At 39.1% G+C, this 25,132-nt stretch overlaps 1 protein-coding gene across 1 annotated transcript in view; it reads right to left on the bottom strand.

The window, feature by feature from the left end:
* Nucleotides 1-1,198: 1,198 nt before the first annotated feature.
* Nucleotides 1,199-25,132, bottom strand: part of ARHGEF18 (Rho/Rac guanine nucleotide exchange factor 18) — a 46,112-nt gene continuing 22,178 nt past the window's right edge. Inside the window, exons 12-31 of the mRNA XM_084498829.1 lie at nt 24,364-24,427; nt 21,132-21,276; nt 20,202-20,314; nt 19,906-20,046; nt 18,805-19,055; nt 17,960-18,085; nt 16,565-16,682; nt 15,891-16,139; nt 14,990-15,066; nt 14,298-14,476; nt 13,811-13,902; nt 13,318-13,506; nt 12,514-12,651; nt 11,281-11,402; nt 10,774-10,830; nt 10,063-10,110; nt 8,994-9,461; nt 7,923-8,250; nt 6,125-6,247; nt 1,199-6,041 (exon numbers count right to left, since the gene is read on the bottom strand). Coding sequence (XP_084354955.1) covers nt 5,881-6,041; nt 6,125-6,247; nt 7,923-8,250; nt 8,994-9,461; nt 10,063-10,110; nt 10,774-10,830; nt 11,281-11,402; nt 12,514-12,651; nt 13,318-13,506; nt 13,811-13,902; nt 14,298-14,476; nt 14,990-15,066; nt 15,891-16,139; nt 16,565-16,682; nt 17,960-18,085; nt 18,805-19,055; nt 19,906-20,046; nt 20,202-20,314; nt 21,132-21,276; nt 24,364-24,427 — 3,189 coding nt within the window. The 3' untranslated portion in view covers nt 1,199-5,880. The remainder of the gene's footprint in view (nt 6,042-6,124; nt 6,248-7,922; nt 8,251-8,993; nt 9,462-10,062; nt 10,111-10,773; nt 10,831-11,280; nt 11,403-12,513; nt 12,652-13,317; nt 13,507-13,810; nt 13,903-14,297; nt 14,477-14,989; nt 15,067-15,890; nt 16,140-16,564; nt 16,683-17,959; nt 18,086-18,804; nt 19,056-19,905; nt 20,047-20,201; nt 20,315-21,131; nt 21,277-24,363; nt 24,428-25,132) is intronic.

The raw sequence follows: 25,132 nt of genomic DNA, 5'->3' as shown, positions 1-25,132 counted from the left end.
TTAAAAATGCAGACTAGAATGCAGACTACTCCCCTGACTCCTGTACACAGAGAACCTGAGCCCTCCAAAGTGCTTTGATATGCACAAAGACTTAGCTCTGTGCAAAGCAATTCGGACTGCATCATTTGCACCACCACACTCAGAAATGGCTGAGGGTTTTCCTCAGTGGTGACTACAGTATAGGATTTTAACGATTAAAAAATAAATTAAAAAAAAATCACACCTCTTCCTTTGAGGACACCCATGCTAGTTCTCCCACTCTCCCCCCCAATTTTGCATCTGTTCTGATTTCTGGAATTATTTGAGGTTACAGTGCTTGGGTTAGCTTGCCAGTATGCCACAAGTGGGGATTTTACCAGGAAACACAACTTGCTGACTCTGGAGCTGGGAAGCACTGCACCAGCCAGAGGCTATGGGCTGGTACAGAGAGCGAGGGCTGCCAAATTGGCAGAAGCAGCAGGGAGAAAGTTTCTATTTTCGTTATACTTGTTCCAAATGGGAACCGATACTGTCTGGGACAGAGCCAGGCATGTCTCAGACTGGCACCATGCAAAGCAAGTACATGCTAATATAAGCAACTTCGTTAAGTTCACTCTTTTGCTAGTATGCTGAGCTCAGACATTTTGAGATCAGCTGATTCCTTCCTAGGGTGCTCACCTCACTGGCAAGATCTGCAGCTATTAGTAGCCACTTAACACCTCTCCTTTGGAAAGCTGTCAGTGTTCCTATGGCAGGTTATTTCTGTCGGGGTAGAAAAGGAGCACGTGAGAACTGGTTGCTGCTTTGATCTTTGGTTCAAATAGGAAAAAAAACAAAACAAACATATATATAACGTACAGCACATATATGACTAACGTATGTATATATATATATAAAGGCAGTTTTTTTTTTTTTTTTTTTTTTTATTGCTAGAAGTTGGTTTCAGTCCTATTGCAGCTCTGAAATCCTTCAGTGGAGAAACGTTGCAGTCATTGTAAAAATCATCATTTGGTGTGCTAAGATCAAGTTTACAGTTAATCAAGAGTGCACAGTTCAACAGAATATTAACATTTAACCATCGACTTTACAAATAAAATAAGACTACAAAGATGCTGCTACTGAAGTATCAACAGTAAAGGAACTATTTACAATGTTTACACCCTAACAAAGAAAAAACAAAACAAAAACAACAAACCCAAACACTTCCCCAACAAAATGGTCAATTTAACCATGAACCATGATTATTTATTAAGTCTTTACAGTGCAAGGTGGGCCCAGAAACCAGACCTAAGACTAAATAGCATCGAGAGAGTTCACAGCTCTGAGTGACATGCACGCAGTTACGCCGACAGGATCTACTTCCATGACAATTTCCTTTTAGGTACAAACAGCAGTGGAATTTGAAATAAACTTTTCTAAAGTGCTCCGATTTCTTTCAGTACAAAAATATAAAAAAGCTGATTTATAAACATGGCACAAATGGTACTAACCAGAGCTCACACGAATGGTATTTGATGTATCATGCTGATGGTAAATATTCAAGAGCTGCCAGTTGTTACAAAGATTTTGGGTCTGGCCTTGAAGGGGGAGGCAAAGGCTTTTTTTTTTTTTTTTTTTTTTTAATTTATAAACCTATTCAGAGCAAGAAGGTCAGGCAAGAATACCACGTATAATCTGGCATCAAGGAGTTTTTTTTGTTTTTTTTTTTTCTTGTAACTGTGAAAACTGCTGGGGAAGACAACAAAAATGCTCCAAATTCCCTTGCACAGGGGCACAACATACAGGAACATCACTGAGCACCACCAGGGGAGACTTAGCTCCTATTCTGCTGAACTGAAAGTAGAAGTGAAACTTAAAATCTCTCTCAAACCTTTCCTAGTTTAAGTTTCATCTTTCATTGTAAATGAAAATGACAAACAGCAAACCTCATGTATGCAGGATCATCTGACTATTACTCAGAAAGACAAAACTGCAAGCAATTGATTTAGAATTACCCCTACCTTTGCAGGAATACTATTAGCTTGCTGAGCAAGAATCTCTAGAAGTACCAATTCTGCTGCTTCACGCTGGGAAATGATTAGCGATCTCAATTGATGGGACATGCCACAGCTACAATCCACAGACAGTACAGCTGAAAACTAGGAAAGCATTTACAGCATGCACAGGGCAGATGTGCTCAGTACTAGCGAATATGGAGGGATCTTCAGTCTGAAATACAAAATGACCACAGTCCAAATGGGAAGGGGCAGAGGAAGTCTCTTTTACACCAGAGTGAAAACTGGGAATCAGAACCACAGAAACAGTCTCTACATTGCAACATCACAAGACAAACAGGACAATGATTTTAAGGCTGTGACACAAAGCAAAGAAGAAGGCAGTTCAGAGCTCGTGCTGTAATTTCCTCCACACCCTAGCTCAAGAAAGAAGCTAAAAGGCACCTGGGAGGCAGAGTTTTGAACTGTCTAATCCTCTGATATCACTTGAAGGAAAACTTTTATCTGAAGTAAACAAGAGTCAAATGGAAAGGATATTACTCAGAATCAATAGCATGTCACTTCGCCCAGGATACAGAAGTATTTTGCAATACAATCTGCTCAGAAAAATTGTTTTTTGACAAATTAGATTTGAGTAGAATCCAAAACTAGTGCACTCAACTATGGTGATTTAATAACAATTTCACAGATTCAATTTTGCAGAAGTGAAGACCCACACTTCATTTAGAGAAAGTATTTCACTTGCTTCCCTCAGCCTTCTACAAATAATTTTACCGTACTCTAATACAGTGAATTCCACACTAGTAATGAGATAGCGTTGTAAAACCTCTTCCAAACTGGGGACTCTACAGGAAATCACGTCAATACCTTGTATGGCACTTCTATGATTTTGAGATGATGCAATCTCTATTCATGGTGAAAATGGCTTTCCTAAGACCAGCTGCAGCCAGACGTGCATTGAGGACAGGTAACTTTTTAGGTAATTTCTCAGTTACAGATTGAAAACCAATATTCTAAGGAACTCTTGGTGTGCTGAACCAACAGTCTGGCCTGTAAAGGTCCCGTGTCCACTTGCTAACAGCCACAACCTATCCAAAGCACTGCTGACAATGAATATTAAAAGTTACATTTAAGTTAAAACATATTAAAGGAAATGAGACCTCACTGCAGACTTAATATGTTCCAGATGTTACTGTTCTATATCTGAATTCGTTCACTGCACAGAGTAAGAAGAAAAACGTTGCCAAATAAACCTCTTTGGTCTATAGAACACTCTCTCCCATACATTAGGACAGGCACAAAATTGAGCCAAATACATGTTTCTAAAAATTGTTTTAAAATATCTAAACAGAGACCTCCCTCCTTGGCTGAGGTGGTTTATTCCACTGATGGAACTTAGCTTTAGGTTAAAGCTGCTAAAAACTGGTAATTTAGGGCAATGGGGGCATAGAGTTTGCACTAGGAGTGGCCCAAACCACAGCATGGAGAGAACATACTGTACATTCTTGCTGCTTTGCTGTACATTTACAGAAGGAATTACACGGGTATCAGAGGTGACTAGAGTCTCCACATCAGCTGGCTGAAGAATCAGTCCTATAGAGCTGCTGAATCGATCAGAAGTTACATTCATTTTAAGATATTCCCACTATTTTAACCTAGGTTTTAGGAATGCAAAAATACAACAGAGAAATATGTTCTAACCATTATCAACACAGTATCACAACAATGCATAAATGACTACGTTCCTCATACTGTTTTCTGCAGATCTAGACATTGATAATCTGTCTAAGCTCTGCAAGGCTCATGATTTACCAAGTGACACTTTGGTATTGAAGTGAAGTGTGTCCTATTTAATCGTAATACTTTGCTGGGGAGGTGTGATGGGGGAAGTATCACCAGTCTGATAACAAAACAGATAGTTTGGAGCTTTCCTCTCATAGGTAACATCACAACTCTTTTGAACTCTGTGCCTTGCTTCAGGTTGATACCAGTATCACTCAGCAAAAAGACCCTTAAATCCAAGAAGCATTACAACAAGGACTGCTTGCTCCCCAAGACAAAATTAGTATTTCATAGCTTATCATTTTGCTCTCGCACTGACCAGGAAGTTTGGAGATTTCAAGTTCTTGTCTGGAGACACTAACAACCCTAATTATCACCTCTTGGAAATAAACTCCATATTTTCTGCTGAAAATTTGTTTCTTGCACTGTAAGTACTGCAATAATTTTAAAACCTTCAAGCAAAGTGAAGTTACTATCTTAAAGAACATTACTAACATCACGTAGGCCCTGACCACTGAGACAGAGTAACTGATTCAATGGTTTGAAGAGAGATTGATAAACTGCCATTCCGAGCCACTGCCATGAGGCTGGCGCGAACTGATCAGGCATTCCATTCACTTGTGCTAAAAATCACTCCCAGCCAGGGTTAAAGATACAAAATAATCCCATCAATCACATTCTGAAAGTTATTAACCCAAGTTTTTAAACTCTGAGATTCTGATTTCTCTTACACCGTAATAACGTCCTCTGAACAGCTTCTCCTGCGCACAATCTGACTGGTCACATTTGACACACATCGGAATACACGTCCTTCAGTGATGTGAGTAATAAAGAACAGAGATACAGAGCAAAGTAATAGAATACAACAAATTACTGTGCAAATTACTACAAAGAGAAATAATGCCTTTTGAGCAGGGCTCTGTTAACATCATAATCATTCCATAATTAAGAACTGACCCATTTAACAAGAGGTATCAAAGCTGGTTTAGCTGTGAGCAGCCAAACCAACCCAGGTTTAGCTAATAGCACTTTTTTATTATTAAAAAAAAATAAAAAACAAAACAGTTCTTATTCCCTTCATTCCTTACAGTGCTGCAGAGAAGCCTCTGCAGTAACAGCAGCTTTGATATCTTCTCATACTTGGAGTAAAGTCCCAAGAAGTTAGCAGACCAACGAAAGATGCAGAAGACTTGGGATGAAACGAGACAGTAATTACTGCATTCAAACACTTATTATACGTCTTCCAGCAAGGAACAAAATCCAGGTCTCTAAGTTCCTTCTGAACCAGCTCAGGAGTTTTGCTTAGGAGCCTGTACTGCTCTCACTAACCGGAGAGCCACTCAATGTCTGTAAAGGGACAGGCTTCCTCGTGCAAGCCGACATCCAATGAAATGTGCACCGAGTCCAAGTCTTGTAACTGCTGGGTGTTCTCGCATGTTCAACACTCCTCAGCCACAAGCAGGTGGAGCTGTTGAACCTTGAAGACTCTTAAGCAGCTTACCTCGTCTTTCCCACTGTACCTGGCCACTGAGCATGCGCTCCACTAAATTTACTAAAGAACCAGAGATGCTAGCTTGGTTCCTGTGAGGTGGTAACACAACATTCATCGTGCCTGGCTGTAAGGAGACTGGCTTGCTAGTCAACAAGTTAACAAAGAGATAGCATAATCCATTACAGCGACCTTGCACCTGTGAAAAAGGGATTTAAAAAAATCTCAGCCATTTTGGGGCTTACTACTAAAATTTTGTACATAAAAATCTGGGAAATTCATTATCAACTACAACAATTTACCAGATGGTGCCCACAAAGAGTGTAGATACACCAAAGAGAGCAAATCGCAGTAAATGGCAGCATTTTAACATGCTCTGCATTTAGACACCCATGCTATGCGTCAACACATTTCCATGGTTGGAGAATTTAAAAGCAAATTACTACCACTGTGCCCTCATTTTGAGCTGCTGACAAAGAAGCCAACAAAGTAAAACTGTAATCCTGGTCTGGTCCTTGTTAGTATTACAGGGGGCGAGGATAAAAAGACATCCACGTCACGTCTTTGTCACGTTGACCACTGGAGCCTGAGTTCTTCAATCAGTATGTCAGAAGACTGATCTTTAAATGGAAACAATTAGAAAAAAATGACATCTTCTTTGCTGGTATCGTCTTGTGCATTTAACAGAGTTGACTGAGAGGTGACCAGGGTCTGAACATGAACATTACTGGGCTTGAACGGGTTTGCTGAGGCAGATGAAAGTGCTTCTGGCTGACTATCTGTAGAGCCATACAGTTCTATAGAAAAAATGGAAGAAGACAGATTCATGACACTGCACAGTCTGACATCTCCACAGATGTACAAGTTAGTCAAGAAATACCTGTCTGGAATGCAGTGGTCTGGCTGCTTGGGAGGACTGGACTTGCTGATCGCCTGCCTCTGAGGATACCCTCCTCTCGTCCAACGAGCCTAGGGGGAATCAGCTGCTTCTGATCAACAGATGCTGAAGAAAAAATTTTACAAATCAGTATTTGACAATAGCAGCACTTCACTGATTTCACTGCTTCATGCTGAAGCCCACAATACAGACACCTTTGCATATTTGAGGAAGCTGCTATACCATGAAGAGTTGTTGCTTCTGTTGCAAGTTACTTAAATTTTCTCTTTAGCTGTTCAGACTGTGAGTACACTTTCCCTCTCCTCTCCCCGAGGATTTCCAATGCAGTTACTACCAGCTTGACAACCGCAAATTCAAAATCTTGTATTACAAAGCACAGTAGAGAAAAAAAATATCTTTGTCCCTAGCACTCAAATAGCAATGGCTATTTGCTACTTTTAACACACAGAACTGTGATGAACTTCTGTCTCTGCTCTCCATCTGTCTCACAGCTGCTCAGCTGCAGAGTACATCGATCGTGGTGTTATGGCCTGTCAGTTTCTTACGTTCAACAATAAAAGCAATTCATGAAACGGTTATTCTGGATCCAAAGAACTCCTCTCAGTAACATTCCTTACATGTCGTGAAAACCAAATTCAATACCCAGTATTTTGCCACTTGTACAGAAAGTCCTGTTCCATTTTATTCTAAGATCTACATATGGGCATAAAAAGCACGCATCCCACTAATGCTCATGAGAGAATAGAGACCAATATATTTGTGTTTTAGGCCTTTCATATAAATTTTGGAAAAACACCATTAAGTACATTTCCACTGCAGGGATCATTATGTAACAGCTATTAAAAATAAAGCTGGAGAGTTGCAGTATTAGAGCTCTATTCGCCCATTTACCCGTACTTGGTATTCAGAGTAAGGGAGTATTAGGCTTCATTTATATGCAAAAACATAAGTTTGTAATTCTATTAAACTTCAGGTGCAGAGACAGACTTTTTTGCAACATGCAAAAAACAGCCCCATTCCCTGGGCAGGTTTGGCCCTGAGTCTGCTGGAGTAGTGTAGGCCCAAGTGACGTGCAGGCTTGTCAGCTCAGAATCCTATATAAAGCTAAGGAGATAATTTTGTAACTTTAAATTATAGGCCCTTTTCTCAGGCTGGCAGAAAGGCTATTTTTAGTGGTAAAGAAAAAGTGGTTTTTATTGTGTCTGTCATCGGCAAAGATCACTACTTTGGTACCTAGTAGTTAGCAGCAGAAATTACACCATGACAAGGTAACTGTATTTTTACCTGCTTCTATTTCTGACAAAATTAGCCCCTTTCAACTCCACAACACATACAGCATCTCAGATCTGGCCTGGAAAACTGTATTTAATGACTGACTGGTGCTAAGAACGGCACCACATTTAGTGTTATTACAGCTCTGAACATAGTGAGAAGAGGTTAAGACAGCCTCAAAACATTTCATTCATACAGAACAAGCAAAACATTTGCTATTTTCTTTTACCACTACAATTAGGCGAGATTTTATATCCAGGTTTACAAATGCTCACCATAATGCTGTCCTATTGGCTTACAGCACTCCTTTTCCAACATTATCTATCTGGGCTAAATTTCCAATTCAACAGTACATGCACATTGAGCTCCTAACTTAAGGACTTCAAGAGCCCACAATTTGTAGCACATTAATTTCTGGGTTCCACATGGGTAGTCAGAGGTTTAAAGTATAGTGTTCTGTCTCCTTGTGATGCTGGCAGAGATTAGAAATCCATTTAAATATACTTACCCGAACTGTCTGTCCTGTGAGATGCTTTGCTCTTCCCACCTTTCTCTTTGCTTCCTTTTGTAAAAGCGGCCAGCTTAGTAGGGATCTGCTGCTGAACTGCAGCCGGTTTCTGTATCTGGTTAGTTGCACTCAGGAGATGGATTGGCACTTCGTTCTTCAGTGCAAGAACTGGACGATTCTCCAGGGTGGTACTGTCCCTACGAACCAGCTCTGGCCGTTCCAAGTAGTCTATTCCAGAGATGCTCACTCTCGCAGAGCTTTTCAAGACTGGCAGAGATGGTTCTACCCCTTCTCCATTGAAGCTAACAGAGTGGCTTTGCATCTGGCTCTACATGAGGAAAAAGGCATTTTAAGTCAAACAGGTACTTTCATTATCTCAGACACAACAAGGAGAGACCACCCTCAACCCTGCAAGCACAAAGCACTTTCTTGTGAGAAATGCAATAGGCTAGACCAACCTCAAAATACGCTGGCAAACAGAAGGAAGAGAAAAAGATCCTCAGCAACTCAATTGCTTAATATCACACCTAGCAAAGGAACACAACAGTGTACTGGGTCTCACAGGGATGGAGCTAACTTTCCCTGCAGCAGCTGGCAAGCTGCATTAGGTAATGACAGAATGGACAGAAAGCTGTACTTTCAGACAGTAATAAACAAGCCAATGTAATTGGACCCCAAAATTCACTTTTTGAAACATAAGAGATGTCTTTAGAAATCAACTGTATAGAACACTGCCAATGTAGTGCACCTTCTGCAATCACCTGCCTGCAATCGGCAGTTCCTGTATTTAAAAAAACTGCAGTCAGCCACATTCAGAAATAACTTATTCTCTCTTGTTCTGTCTGTTTGTCTGTCTCTTTTAAACGCTCCCATTAGCAAATGTCCAGGTAGAATTTCACAGACATTGAAGAATTTCCAAGCCCTGATCACTCTGACAGTAGCCAGCTCCAGCTACTTCAGATAATGGCACAAGTAGCTCAGTAAAAAACAAACATGGGTTAGTGCTGAAAAAAAAGGGCAACCTTCTTTCAGAAGCAAGCACGAAACAGAACTCCAAGAAAAACTCCTTACCTGTCCCATTTCGGGGGAGAATGTGCCGGACACCGTGTTCTGCTTTTTCAGCTTCCTTAGCTGATCTAGACGCTCCTTCTCTTTCTCTACTGCTCTCTGAGCTTCCCGCAGCCTCTCTAGGTCATGCTGATAGGCCTCTCGCTGCCTCTCGAATTCTTCTCTATCCTGAATCAACTTGTCTTTCAGCTGCCGAGCTTCCTCTTCACGCTTCTGCAGCCGGACTTCTGTGACTTCTAGTTCCCTCTGCTGCTGACTCCTTTCCCGTTCCCAGCGTTGCTGCTCCAGTTTCAGCTGGTTCTGAAGTTTCTGTACATTCATCAGTTCTTCTCTCTGTTTTTCAAAGTTACGCTGTTTCTCCTGCTCTAGCAGCAGGTTGCCACGCGTAGACTGCAGCCGGTATTGTTTCTCCCGGTCTGCCATGGTGGCTCGCTGCATCTCAATGTAGCTGTCCTGCTGAGATATCACTGCCTGGAATGGAAATAAGAAGTCCAAAATGAGGCACATTGGCTCAAAAACCAAAAAAAAAAACCGAATAAACCCCCATACAGCTAAGCAAAAGACAACAGTATCTACCAGATTAGGTGACTGACAGCTTTGTCTTCAAGAGCAGATCTAACTTTCTACCTTGTACAGCCCATCACTATTGACTATTGAGAAATTAAGTTTTGATTACATCTGTCAAAATTAGCATTTCTTGCATCTAGAATTTCTACTCTGAATCTGACATAATTACTCAAAATATTACTGATTCCAAGGTTACAGTAAAAAATATCTAATATATGCAGACAAGTGTATATTAACATAATTTGTAAAAGAAAAACACAGAACAGAAGCTCAAAGTAGCAACAACTGTACTTAAATAAGGAGGAAAAGGGATTCAATCACATATGACAACAGATAAAACACCTCTTTCAAAATACCAGTGTTTGTTTCCCTGAGTCTCAGGTCTTGAATTCTACAGTTCACTCTAGTTTTAGGGGATATTTTCAAGGTAGCTTCTCTACAACTGCGTACGTTTCATTATATTTAATGCCTAACAGGCCTCTTGGAGAGTAGAATAGTGGTTTACCTGAAGACTGAAGAGCAATTGTAGCAGTTTTTGTATCCTTTGGACAAGCTGAAGAGGAGGGGAGGCAGATGGGATAAAAAAAATAAAATAAAATTTAGACACCGAAACAGAGCTGTTTCATTGCAGCATTAGACTTTTTTCTTTTTAAAATAATGGACAGAATCTGTAGTACGTACAAAAACACACACACTGGAAGAATGATTACAAGAGTATTCTGACATGGTAACATCCAATACAGCAATATAGAAGCACAACGAATTTCAGTATATTGGTCCTTGCTCAAATTGAGTCAGTGCTCAGCAAATCTCACTGGGATTCCAGGGAGCAATCCTCATCACCAGTTTTCTTCATATGAGCTATTTAATGACCACTTCCTCCCATGCTCTAGCACTGAATCACTACACAGGTACAGCACTCACAGGAGATTCAGAGGCCAGTTCTGCCAGTGAGCTAAGAACATACAATCTCTCCAAAGATGCAGAAAGAAGTAGTTAGCCAGCTCTTTGAAATGCACTTCTAAATAGCCAGAATCATCTTTGTTTTCTAATGGGACATTCAGAATGCATTTGGAGTCATAAGGTACAGGCTGTTTATGAGCTTGTGGTTCCACAGCCATTAAAAATACTGGTCTGTTTATTTTGCCCGATATTATTATTATTATTATTATACAGCTATTTCCCATTAGGTTTCCTAACAGCAGAAGTAACATACCTGAGACTCTATGGTGGGCTGAATACCACTGTTGTCATCCAGCCTTGTTATATCACTCTGAAAAAAGACAAAAACAACGATCTGCGCTAGAGATACTTGTTGGACATTGGTAGTGCTGCCAGAACATGCTGGAAGGGTTCACCTCACCAGGGAACATTGTTTATAGCTGGAGCAGAGATTGCTCCCATGCACAGAAGGACACATACCAAAAGTACTTAAATCATAGTACAGAAGGAGATGCACGGTCATTAAAGGTAACATTAAAGATACAGCATCAAATGAGCAAATACAGAACAAAATTATCATGCCTCTCAAGCAGCAAGCTATAAACCATCAACTCACCCCCACAAAATAGCCTTAGAGTCAAGTAATTTCACGGTTAGAACTCTTTCACAGCCTAGCCCTACCAGACATTACAACTTTCAGCTTAGCAAGGGCTGTTCAGCAGCACTATTGTAATGAAGAACCTGAGGAAACACATTTACTTCATAAACAAGCCCAACGTACAGTTTGAGATCCTTCTTCTGCATCCAGTGGGAGATCCTGGAGATGCACGTCTGAACTTACTGCATGGCCTCTCCAGTCCCATTGTCTCTGATCACCACCACTACTCTTCCCAAGACTATTATCTGAAAGAAAAAAAAAAGAAAAAAAAGAGTGGCATGTGAGTGGTTCACCAGGACTGAGCTTGTGAAAACCCACTGCATAACAAAGCAAACAAACAAACAAAAAAAAAAAGTGACTTTTTGAAGTTAGAACCATTTTGCTACTGCATGGCTTATCCATGCTCATTAGAAGTGGGAAAGTCGACAATAGTGAGAGCAGGACTGCTCAAAAAGGTACAAAACTTGAGGAGAATGGGTTAAAAAAAAATAGTGAGATTATGTTCAAATCACATTATGATACTTTAAGTGAAACAACCGCAATAGAGAATGAAAATGATCGTCTGTGGCTACCAGAATTGCAAACTCCTTACATGGAATACTCAGGAGTAGAAAAATCTTATTCAAAGCAGCACCACCATAAGCATGGAAAGAATTAGGGGGAGATGGAGACTGTACTGTATAGAGCACCTATAATAAGACAGGCATATATAGCCTTTCACAGGCAAAAGAAAGGATTCCAGGGATAAACTACCAGTGAAATACAGACCTTTCTACTTTGCATGAAGCAAAATGAAGGGAGGTAAACAGTATCTAGTATTTCCACTTATTTCATCAATTAACTGAGAGTATCTGTGCAAAAAGGACGATTTATATTGTTTAAGGATTCAGCAACTCTTTAGTGGCTGCGCAGATAGGAAAACTTCTTTCAATTTTTGTCATTCTATAATAAAAGCAAGCAGTTGAACTCACATTTCCTAGGTTTTTATGTCAAGCTTATTTTTTCAAGAAAATTAAAATTCTGTGTGGAATTGTGGTAAATAGAAAATATGGGTTAAGGTAGCACCTTTAACATTACACCAAGAGCCCTACTCTGCTCTCTAGTGTTGGTACTGAAAGTGAAAAATACAGCATGCTGATATAGCATGCTAGGAATTTATTCTTATCCTCTTCTCAGGAACTTCTTGTGAAGTTCCCTTAATATCCTTACATCAGAGCCTCAATTAATTCATTTTTCTTAGCCCATAGTCAGTACAGAGAAGCATAGTAAAGAACTAAGAAGCTTAAATGAATGCTACACTTTTTAACAGTGCATCAACAAACACAGCACAGTACCCCCACAGTCCCTCTTTCTTACTGTTGTTTGAAATTGAGGGACTACTGTCATATCCCCCAAAGGTCTCTGCTCTCCTGGGGAGTCCCGGTGCACAGCTATCTTCAGGCTGACAGGATCCATTTCCTAAGTGAGTGATGATAAGGTTCTGGAGATTTTCAGCTAGGAAGAAGAAGAACATTATTTACACAGCCAGGCCTACATAGTGAGACAAACTCATCATGCTAACAAATTCGGGTTTGTGTATTTATATATATATATATTTTTTTTTCCAGCCACCAAGTACATTAAATATTGGGTAGTTTGAAAGACTTTCTACAGTTCAGATGGGTTTTCCTTCATGACCTGCTGTTTACTACAGGCTCCTCATATTGCATAAGTGAAGATGACCTCCTCCTTGAACACAAGTTTGATAATCCAGCCTCAAATGTTTTTTTTTTTTTGGTCAAACTAAAAATGATGTTTGTGGTTTGTGTTTATTCTCTTTCTAAATATGCTGTCTTTAGATAGGCTGTTTAAATCTAGAACCCTGATACAACATTACATTTCAGGGTTATTATGTTATTAGATCGCCTTAGTACCCATCTGAATAAACTCATCTGAAGACTCCATGGGTTGATCTTAAATAAGTAAATAAAGATCAAAACTGTGGAGGTCTTCTTCGTAAAAACAGGTGCACTCTACCTCTCTTGGAGATTAGAGTGAATGAGTCTGAACAGCATTATACAGAATTATTACAAGATGATTTTTAAGACTTGTACTTAGATCAGTGCTTATCCCAACCTCTGCACCTGAGTGAACACATACACATTCCCACACTGTATTTACCTTCTACCACTGCAGACTTCAAAAATGACTCTCCTTGCAGATTTTCTGAGATATCCCCCCGAAAAAGTAGCCTAGATCGGGCTCCTTGGGAATTGTCTTCAAACCCATTCATTTCAGACATTTCTAGATAAATCTGTTGCTTCTCAGTTAGACTTTGCATAATCAGGTCATCTTTCATGCTCAAACGCTCTAAAGGAAGAAACAAACACAGTTCTACCTTCTAAATCACTGTCAAGAGAACAACATTCACTTTGGAAAATTACCATTTACTTCATAGTCAGAGCATCAGAGATATAATAAACAGCTGGAAGAAAAACTCAAGGAGCATGCAAGGCTTATTAGACTTTTTAAACTTAACTATTTCTAAGCAATCTTGCAATACCTTGAAGGACTTCTGAAGGAGCAACTCAATCACGTGATAAAAGATTAAGACAGTTATAAGTCACAAGGGATGTTGAGAAGCTGCTCATAGAATAGGTATCTAAGTCATTACCTTGGAAATCTCTCAACCTTGCAGCTCTTGCTTCAGCCGACTTTCTTTCTGCTTCGGGTTCATTAAACGTTCCTCCTTCTTCATCAGGACAGCTGTAAAAAAGCGTACAGGAATGTTTGATTTACACATTAGAAGACTTAAAATCACGTTGGCATTCAACCTGAAGATTATGCCTAGGATGTTGTTTATCTTGTGTGTCAATCTTTTTCACTTATCCAAAGCTTTGTTGCATTTGACATCAGTGAACCAATTTATTTTATTTTATTTTTTTTTAAAAAAAGCAGAACAAAGTCTTCGGCTGGTTTTTCTAGCATCTTTATGAGCAGCTTCTTCACAATAAATGTGCACAAACTGCCTGCTTCAGTCTTGCATTGACAGTTTATCAACAGTCAAATGCATTTTTACAATAAACTTGTACTGACAAGTCCTGGGAAGAGGAGGCTGATCAGCGACAAATCAAGCCCTCTGGCTTTTACTCATAATTTACCTTTCTACAGCTCTGCGGATGTGAGCCATCCAGGAATTTCTCTCTTCTTTAGAGCTTGTGTGAATTTCATACATTTCTGGTCCTTTTAAGGAAGCGCTGATTAAGAACATTGCCTTTTCCTCATTAGCTACCTCTCGTACAATCAATTTTTGTAACGAGATAACTGGTGGTTTAGAGTCCTGTAAAAGAAAATATGAAATGTATTGCACTACATTATACAATTCTTAAGAGTCTGTGCTTCTTAGCTCTTTTTTTTTTGTTTGTTTTTATACTTATACAGGGCCACCATGAGCTGTAACATTGCAACACCACTTTACCACTATGGCTTCTTCATATTACACTTGTCACTTTTTACACTTGTCTTATTTTTTTTTTTTAATTATTATTATTTTTAAACAAAAAATGTCAAACAAAACTTCTGGATCCCAGAAATCAAGAACAGTTTCAAAAAATTTGCTTAGATGGAGACAAGGGAACACTGTTTTGCTCTAAAAGACAGAAGGAGAGATTCACAAATACCAGAACTTACTCAGGAAAAGTGATTCTATAGTAACTGGCTTGTTTATTACTTCATTTTCCTTCTCAATCTACCGTAACATCGATCTAATATTTCTATTTTTATTTCTTCTGCAATTACTATCACCTTCAAAAACACTCCAAGTAAATGTATCAAATATGAAACCAATACCCACCACTGATGCAAATGTATATTTTTGGTCCTTTTCTTGCAAGAGCAACAGTACATCATTTAACAGGACTGCCAGAATATCTACAGTAACAACAGAAAGAAAAAGATTTTGAAGCAACTAGACTGGTGCAGACTCAAAAAAAAAAAAAAAAAAAAAGTCATTTAAGTCTCCCGCGTGCCATGTGTTAGTGCATCAACATTTGCAATATTGGGCTGATTTCTGCTTTCCACTGGGGTTGTCCAGGGTCAAGCTGGACATGTGCAGAACCAGCAGAATTCAAGTAGAGACAATTTAAAGCTTGAAGACAACCACACAGGCATCCTACACATGCATTCAAACAGTCAAGATGGAACAAGTCTCCCTCAACAGCAGATTCTTCTGAAACTGCAGATGTTCATAGTTCCAGCTACTCTTGGCTGCATTGTATGTTCCATTGAAGCTTCTCCTTGAACATTTGAGCAATGAAGCTGTTAAAATACTCGCTGATGAATGCTGTTTTGATTTTCTGGCAAAACAGACATTATAAAGAACAAAGGTGTCTTGGGTTTGACACAACATAATTTTTCAAAGTGTGAACCAGAGCTCGCACAAGATAATGTCTTTCCACAGGAGACTAAGTCAGTATGACTCAAGGCTTTGTCATCTACCTAAAGACCTCCCACTTGAATTGGAAAGCAGATCAGACAGATAATAAGCAAACAGCATAAGGAACTTATCATGCACCATTATAGAGATACTTATTGGACAAGCCAGGAATAGAACAAGTGCTATTTCCTCCAATATCCTATTAAACAAGTGGGTTATTGTCATTGTACTTTATGCTCAATCGATTAGTAAGAAACAGCTACAGAACAAAGCAAAATCCCATTTCCTAGTTGTACTTTTCCCTTTCCTGGTCCTTTACCTTTCAGTCGCCCTGATGCAGCTTTCCAGTACAGCATCCCATCGAGCAGAAGCCGCCTCTGTCCCATATCATCCTTCCGGAAGAGAAGCCCATTCTTGCATTTCCCAGATGATTTTAGCTCCATTTTATGCATAATCTCTTTCAGGCGCTGCCCTTTCTCACACTCATTTACCATGGCATCTACATGAGTGATTGTGTTCTTAATTAAACTAAGGGCCTGGGTCAGCTCTTCATAATCCTTAGTTCCAGCTAGGAGAGAAGGATAGTAATTAGTCCCATTTACAACTCTGGAATGCAAATATGACTCATTCAAAAATATTTTAACAGGAAGGTTCCATACTAAACATCTGACAGTATTTCCTAAGAGCCTGAGTTTAAAAATAAACAAATAAATGGATTCCTAGAGCTCTAAATCTCTAAGAAACTGATAAACTTAACTACTTTGATTTTGTGGTTGTAGACCTGAAACTGAACACTGCTTTCAACCCTCTGATGAGGCGAGAGGGATCTGTATCTGCATCTAGAACTGCATCTCCAGCTAACTAACAAGTGAGAGAACAGGTATAAAGCAGTCCCCGCCTGTCTTCCTTGCCTGAGGAAAGAAGGCACAAAACGTAGGAGAAAAAGGATGTGACGACAACTGTCAGGCTTCTAGGAAAGATTAAAGAAACTACCTTCTGTATTCTGAATAATGCGTTCCACCAAGACTGGGTATTTGGTGATGCGCTGTGTAACCAGAAGGATACACTCTTGAACACCAAGTCTCCTCACGATGGAACTGTTGCCGATTTTCTAGAAAACAAGACAGACCCATCACATCCATTGTATATATCACTCTTCTAACTCCCTCTCCTCTTCATTCACACATTTTCTGTTTCAAAACGCTTTTATACCATTAGTTATAGCATCACAAAATCATCTGCATACTATTACAAATGCAAAACTCATGACAACATCAAAAAATTGATTCTTATGCTAGAAAAAAAATATTTTAGATATCATTTTCAACTAAATGTTAACTAAATCTGAGGCCAAACAGAGAAAGTTCCAAGTCTGAGCTGTTTGCTTATTTGCTAACTGATTGCTTTCTATATAGGGTCGGTCCTTAACTACGTAGAAAAGTAAAATATTTTTAAAACCAGCCACCTACCAGACAAATTATGTCTGCAATGAATAAAATGTGTTTATTTTACCACTGTATGTTGACCAGTATGTTTATGTACAGAAACATGTTTCTGTTTAGAAAGGGAAGATCATAAAGCATCAAAATCGCACTAGTTAGTCTGACTGAAGATACAAAGCAATCCTGACAGCAGAATATAGCACCAAGATCTTTGTTTACATGGGCTGAGGCTATTTATTTTAAAACTTACTCTGTTTACGTATTTAGTTTCTTGAAAGTAAAGGGTTCTCACTTTTAAAGACTAATAGTTAAGATGAGCTGTAACTACAGAGCCACGTAGGAAAGTTCACACAGTATCACTTACTAACGACTGGAACACGAGAATACCAAGGACTGAGCAATGCCAGCTAAGATTCAGGTTACAGCCTTCCAGTTTGGCTGTGCTTCTTCAGCCCTTCCTATTAATTGTGCATTACACTGTACAGCAGATAAACAAACTGCCCTGGAGCCAATCTTCTGCTTTTGGAAAGATGACGTAGTGGGCAAAACTAGACTAAAGGCTCCAACTTTTTCTATACTACTTTATCAACAGCGTTTATCACTGATTTGATTTATCATCAAACCAATTTACAAAGACAGCCACACAGCACAGCAGTCAGTGACAGTGCCATGAACAGGACAAATGCTCTACTCCCCAGTCTTAGGTGCTCTTAAGAGAAAAAATACCTGCCTGCCCCAAATTTAACACCTGTTAACTCCAGCTGTGTGCCCAAACAGCTCAAAAGATCTAAAATACAAGAAGCTAACAGCATATCAAATATCAAGAGTATGTCTCATACGTTCAGCTCATTCAATATTAACAAAGATCTCCAAGTATAAAATAAAACTGAAAGAGGTCAAGTACACTTTGCACAGTAAGAATGGGAGGTTTCTGATTGTTGTTTACCTTTATTAAGTTTTGGAACTTCTTATGGTTTTGGAGTAGGTCTTTATAGTGACTAACAGCTTCATTGTGTCCACAGCAGAACACACCATATTTTTCTTTCATTCTCTCCCCATTTTCACCTGAAAACTAATTGGAAATATAAGTATTAAATATATAAATCATTAACGGTAAATATACTCAAGACCCACATTGAACATGGTTTTATAGTAACTGATTTCTAAGACATCTCTTCAATATTTCAATTTCTTCTGTACCATAAATGAGAAATTTATGCAGTGATATCTGAGAACTTGGCATACCACAAGATAACCAAATATTAACTGATTGCTGTCTTAATGAGAATTTATAAAAGTATTTCTGGGACTCTGCATTTAAAAAGACTGAGGACTATAAAAGGTGAGATCACAGTATACGAAAGAAGCTGTGGCATCCATCCGTATCAGAATAGGTGCTGAAATCAAAAGTAGCTGTAATCAGTTTAAAAGATCCTCCTTTTTTCGCTGCTCAGAACCAAGAAGCTCAGCACTAAGTGCGTGACAGCTGTGTTTGGGAAGGATACCAGCAGTATATTACTGTACTTTCAGAACAGATGAAAAATAAAAACAAATAATTTGCAGTAGTCATATAGCAAATAACATGCATACACACATGCCCAAAGAACATTTAAAGAACTTTTCATATTATTTGTGACCGGGTGTGATCCTAGGAGTCATATTCGCACACTATACTAGGATTATAATCTTAAACAGTCTTCTATCAACCTTTACACAACTGTAACGTTATCCTATAATTAGATTTTTAGGAATTTAAAAGGCTGAAGAATGCTGGTAGAATTTAATTCGCACCTGTTTTACCAAGAGGTCTCCAATGTTCTGGATTATGTAATTTCGGTCACTGCCTTCTTCCAAGGACTCCTTTCGCCGCTCCTTTAATTGGAGCAGGAATTGTGCATGCATCTCCAGCAGCTCATCCACACAGGGGAAGAGCTTGTTGATGACCGCATTTGGGAACTGCAGTTCCTCTCTCATGGCTTTGGAGTACACCTTCAGCATTATTTTCAGTGTTCTAACATGGTGCATTTCAGTCTGCATTAGTTCTGGGCAAGGGGAAATACAAAAATATGGGTCATTTATACAGTGTGCAGTGACCAGTGAGATATAAAAGAGCAGGCTCTGAAAGTCACCATCCTCTGCAAGTGGATACAGCTAGATAAACAACCCCCAATAGATTAAAAAAAAAAAAAAAAAAAAAAAAAAGCCTACTACTTCCTTCTCACCAGTATAAACCACTAAACCTCCTCTAACTCTGTCACACAATACATATTTTTAGTATCTGAATTTATGTACTTCCGAGTATGCTTTTCAGTAAAAATAACAAAAGACAAGTAACTCCCGGGAAATTCTGCTTTAATGCAGATCACTGTTCTAGATGAAATATGAAATTAGTGTAATCTACACATATTACTTAGATGAATTCAGCACTATTCCTAACTGCTAAGAATTGGAGATCAAACTGTTTCTGGTATCAAGAGTGCCAGACAGGACAAGAGAAACAAGAGGTGGTAGTTCTAAGCTGCAGCAAAGGCAGCTTTATATCAAACATTAGGAATAACTTCCATTAGCATCAGAAGGTTAAACATTGGAGCAAGTTATGTAGAGGACCTCTGAAATCTTCATATTTCAAAGATTTTTAATAGCAGACTAAACAAATAGCTGATGTCTAGGTAGAGCTGGTTATATAATAGCAGACCAACGCTGAGGACTATATGACATCTCGTCTCCTTACAGCCATATTTTGTTATTCTAGACCTTGCTAGAAGCAAGCTATTCTGGGGCTGTCCATAAACTTCTTCTAAGGTATCACATCACTATCAAGAAAAGAATACAACAATAATCAATGTGAAATTCCTAAAGTAAAAAGTTTTAAAGAAATAATAGTGTTCTTACCATAAATGACATCTTGCCTTTTTATAACTTCTTTCTTTTGCCTCTTTGCATAAGACTGTTCCACTGCAACACTCCAAGACTCTGCCTCAAACTCATGAGCATCTGTTTCTATTTCACTTCGGAGGGATATAGAATATGCATCTAGACCAAAAGCACATTCAATTTCAATAATTAATAACTTTTGTCCCAACTATATCCCTCGTTACCATCATTAACAACAAGAAGAGTAAATACATCTCAATGTTACTTTAAGGCTGTGTAAGAAAAAGTCCTGAAAAGCACAGAAGCTTCCATACCTTCCAGAAAAATGGAGTCTGCTGTTGAAGGTGCAAGTGAGACAACATCATCTGAGGTCTGCTTAAATTTTATAAATCCTGAATCCCCTTCATCCATGTCTCCTGAAATTAGTCTAAACGACCAAAGAGATTAGACAAAGGGACCCAAAGAGAACATTAAAATCTTTTAAAAGTTGCTTGACTTAAATAAATAAAAGCCAACTACTTTAACAAGCATCTTTCCTATAGTACAATACAGTTAAAATAAATACATGAAGGCTACCCCTGCACTCGCACTTGAAACATTCAAATCAATTTAGCAACTTGATCATTTCAGTATTATGGATTTAATTAGAGCAGCATGAGCAAGCATGCAACTCCTGGTATGACATTTGAAAAGACACATCACTTGCTGACAAGCCTTCACTACTCCAGAGTAAAAAGGGTACTTTCACTGAGAATGGAGCATAACTGTGAAACACGAAAAGTAAAAAAAATACAGAAACCCACAGATAGCTTTGAACTTATTTTCAGCAAGGTATCCTGCAACTTAAAACACTGCTGCCTCCTACGCTAGTCAGAACCATCACAATCTTGAATAAGTGATCTCAGAAAAGATTCTTGAACGTCAGCAAGTCTGAGGACAAATACAACCATGAAAAAGATATTCTAGACAGGCATACTCAAGCAATCCCCTATATGATATTTCTGTGGCACAGTGTAGAGGAACTAAAGACAAAGTGCTAATTTAAACAACAAAAAAAAGTAGTTTACTGTTTAGGGGATATTTAAAACAAATTTCAGCATTAAAAAAAACTCAGTGAGTTTCTCTTAAGCTTGAAAACCAATGCAAGTCTTGTTTTATTTTTAATTGGTTTTCTTTTCACATGGGGAGGGTAGGGGGAAGATGCAGCAGAAGCCAGTGAATTAGAAGAGAAGTAGTTTACTTACCGAAATTTACTAACAGCTTCAGCAGTGCTCAATGAAGACTGAGAATTTCCTCTCTGGGTAATAGTCATACCGAGATTCCGTGAGAGTACTGGGGTCCCATCCGGTCCCAGGAGAAGACTTCGGGGCTGCTCCTTCAAGGAAGCGGCTAGAGAGGCAAAAATTGAATTGGTACTCAGAAAATGAGGCGTACACTGCAGCTCGCCTGCTCTCAAACCTCTCTCTGACTGTGGACGCAGAACAGACAGGATCTTGGATGTCAAAAGCTCATTGTCCAAAAAGACATTCTCATTCCATTTTCGTGAAAAGGAGCCACAAAAAGACAGCTCAGGATGAGCTGGAATCGCATTGCTTCTGCCGCTGCTTTTTGAATTTGTATTCCCCATGCTCACTACTGGCTGCCCTCAGCCTTGGCACAGTAAAGTGGCCCCAGAGATGCACTGTTTTTATACTACCTGTGATCTTTCTAGAAATGTAAAGCTGCCACTTAACTTACTGTATTGGCTAAATCAGCAGGTCTGAAGTGCAGGAAATTGGTCCCTACTGTGCCCATTTAGTGCGGAAATTGCAAAGTATCTTCTCCTTTAGTAAAACACCAGAACCTACACACAATTATTCACACCCTACCGTATAAGGGCACAGAACATTTCATGGCAAACAAGAGAAATCTGAGATCACATAAAACCACAAGTTCTTTGCAATGCTTATTGCTACACAGTGATTTATAACTGCATGCACACACACTGAATGTAATAGATACCAGAGCTAAATTTAATTTTAATACTGCAGCTCTTTAATGCTTTTTAAATCTAGATGGACAGTGAGCTGGAAAGATATTTAAAACTTTAATCACTATTACACAATTCATGGAAGCCTGTAATAGACTTATAAAAAATGGATACAATTATTTAGTACCGATGTCTGTAATGAATGATATGGAACAGCAGACAAAATATATCCTCTCAAAAAAAGGAATTTCAGGGAAGTGAAAGATGAAGAAGCAGCCAGGCAATCTTTAACACTTATCACTGACAAGGTCTGCAGGTGCCTTTTCTTCCAAGTGCTTTTAAGGACATGGGAATGGAAGAGATCTCACGGATCCCTGAACCCAGGACTGCCACTGCAAGCAGGCTTTCTCTTAATACCCAGACCAAACTCCCCTTCCACTTCTGGTCTGGGAGGAGGCTGCTTCAGGAGCATGTTGCTGTAGCAGTTCAAGGGTGTCTTCAGTTCCCAGCCTAGGTTCACCCATCACCAATTTACAACTTTTCTTGTGACAATGCCAGTGTCTATTCGTCCCCCAACGTTCCTCCTCCTTAGTCTGCACTCCTCAGCGTGCCTCCATCTCTCCTCCTCCATCTGAGGAGTACTCATCTCTCCCTTCACACTTGTCTCATTCTACCAAACACAGCTAAACCAAGGTATTCATGTTTCTACTCATAAAATGGGTTTTTCCAAATTTCTTAATATCCCATACTCTGCATCTACTTGTCTCATTTTATCTTCCTTGAAGCAGTTGACGAGAATTGTATGATGGCTGCAGAGAACATTTCATCAATGCTATTTAATACAATTATCACTGCATCTTCTACCTGCTAGAAATACCTCTCCCAACACCTATTCAAGTCCAAAACCTTTTGGCTATGCACACAGCTCATTCTCAATCTGTACCAAATTGGGTAAACATGGATATATTTCTTCTTCCATCATCCAAGTGATGAGCTTCAAGTTCATCGTTCCAAAAAAGCAGACTGAGTGGATATTGGTAAGATTGGCAAAGGAAGATTTCTTGAACAAAGGCTTAATAATAAATGTCATCCCACTTCCATTTGTGGAAGCACTGAAATCATCAGCCATCAAGTTCTCTTTCTGTGCTGCACAGCCAACAACATAAAAGGTTTGTTTCCCAATGACAGGCCAAAGCTAAACATTTCCAGATGCAAAATATGGGGGAGGGCACAGTTTGCATCTTCCCTAAAATGTGTATCTCTTCGATATTGATGCCCTACCTTTGGCTATATTTTTGCTGGGCATTACAGTGTGCAGTGTTATACTGTGGGCAGAGACAGAGCCCACGCTCTTAGATGTTCCTTTAACTTCCATCTTCTGCTTTTGACTACGGAACATTAGTAGTGGCTGCCTAGCAGAGCCTGCACCAACAAAAAGCCATTTTCTGAGTTCAATTAGCACTGTCTGCACACTGCTGAGAGTCCCTATCGATCGTTGTTAACCTATCACATCAGACCAGACTGTATACCACAGAGCTGTTTCAACGACAAGCCCTACGGCCAACTTTTCCTATTTTCATTATTCTTTATTGTTTCCTATTTTAGTCTCTGTACTTTCCCCTTAATGCACAAAACCGTTCTTGGCCATGCAATCAACCACTTACCTTCTTATAGCAATTATTCCCCTTGTGCTATCTGTTAAGAATTATTTCATAAAGAAGTACCGTTTGAAATGCAAGCCAAACAATACCTAGCAAACACACATGCAAAAGTCAGAGTAGTATTCAGATATTCACCTCAAATGTGTTTCTTATAGCCATCAAAGCAACCAAACAGACTGACTGCAAGGCAGAAAATAATTCTGCTCTAGTTACAGTCACCTCAGAGCCCGAGAAGCCTATTCTGCTAGGCAGGCCTCGAAACATCTACCAATTAAAATGCCATATAAAATCTTACAACTGTAACTGTGATGGTCTTTTCCAGTAGCAAAAAGCTATTTCAAAGCCCATGCTGCAACAGAGCTGCTCTTTTCTTCTCTGTGCTCCCAGATCCCTTTTCCCACTTCGTTTTAACAAAGATTTATGTTCAGACCATTAGCGCTAGCTTGTCTTAGAGATTTCTAGCAACCACTAGCTGCAGGCAAGTTTTAAATAGACAATTATGAAAATCTGATGTAAAACAAAGTTCACAGTTCTAGTCTTTTCAGAGGCCAGAGAATAGACAATCAATGAGAAACTAGCTTATTGATCCCTTTTCACCATGATATTTTGAGGTTACACAGCAAGAAGGTATAAAGAAAAATAAAAAGATAAAAAGATAAAAACACACAGGAGATTGCTAGGAGCCTCTCAGCCATTCCCAATAGAAAAAAAATGAAGCCATCTTATTAAAAGAGACCTTTTCTATACTTCAATAACACCCTGTGTATAGCCTTTAAAACATATTAAAGAAAAAAATACAATTGAACAGATAAGCCTTGAGCACAGAAATCATTCTTTAGTACAAACCTGGGGAAATGCACTGGGACGAACTTTGTGGAGATCCAGAAGGTCTGTGCTGCAAATCTTTCTGCTATAGGAAAAAATACAATCCTGTTACACACACAGACCAACTTTCCAGTCCAAAAGGAATCAATTTTTTCCTGGCATATAACCCTAACTGTAAGCGAAGCTGTATTCTGACTGTCTAAAAGATTTGACACAATAACAGTTTTGATTTTCCCACATTCCAGAAGCATGGCACAGACATTAACTCCACGTATAAAAATTCCATCAGATATAAACTAGACTGAAGTACAACCAAAATGAAGTTACAGCTGGATTAAAGCTATGACCATAAGTAATTTATTAAAGGAAAGTAAACCCTTGAGGTAGACAGCCTTCACCTCCACTTTCTTGCAGTTTACCTTAAAGCAATACTAACTAAACTAAAACCAACCCAGCCAATGCTTGGTTTCAACCAAAAATAAGACTGGCCAAAAACTCTTTGTTAATCTGCACAGCTTTCTCATTCTTACACCACTAGGATATTCCGATTCAATAAGACTCCATTTATCTAAGATGCAGGCAAATTATATAACTAACATGGTCTGTAATAAATGGCTTTCTGGGAGTCTTGCTTCACTCTGAGGATCTCACTCCTGCCTTCATTCCCCCTATCATTTTGTGCTGTCACTCTCTCTTTGTTCTCTTCAGGAGCAATTTGTAAGGGGGTGATTCAAGTCTGAAAGTTTGGCAGATGGCAAAGAGTAGAAATCAAATATCAGAGTATCAGAGC

This window comes from Aythya ferina (assembly GCF_964211825.1).
Source record: "Aythya ferina genome assembly, chromosome: 26".
NCBI lineage: Eukaryota > Metazoa > Chordata > Aves > Anseriformes > Anatidae > Aythya > Aythya ferina.
This window is presented reverse-complemented; position numbering and strand designations above follow the sequence as displayed.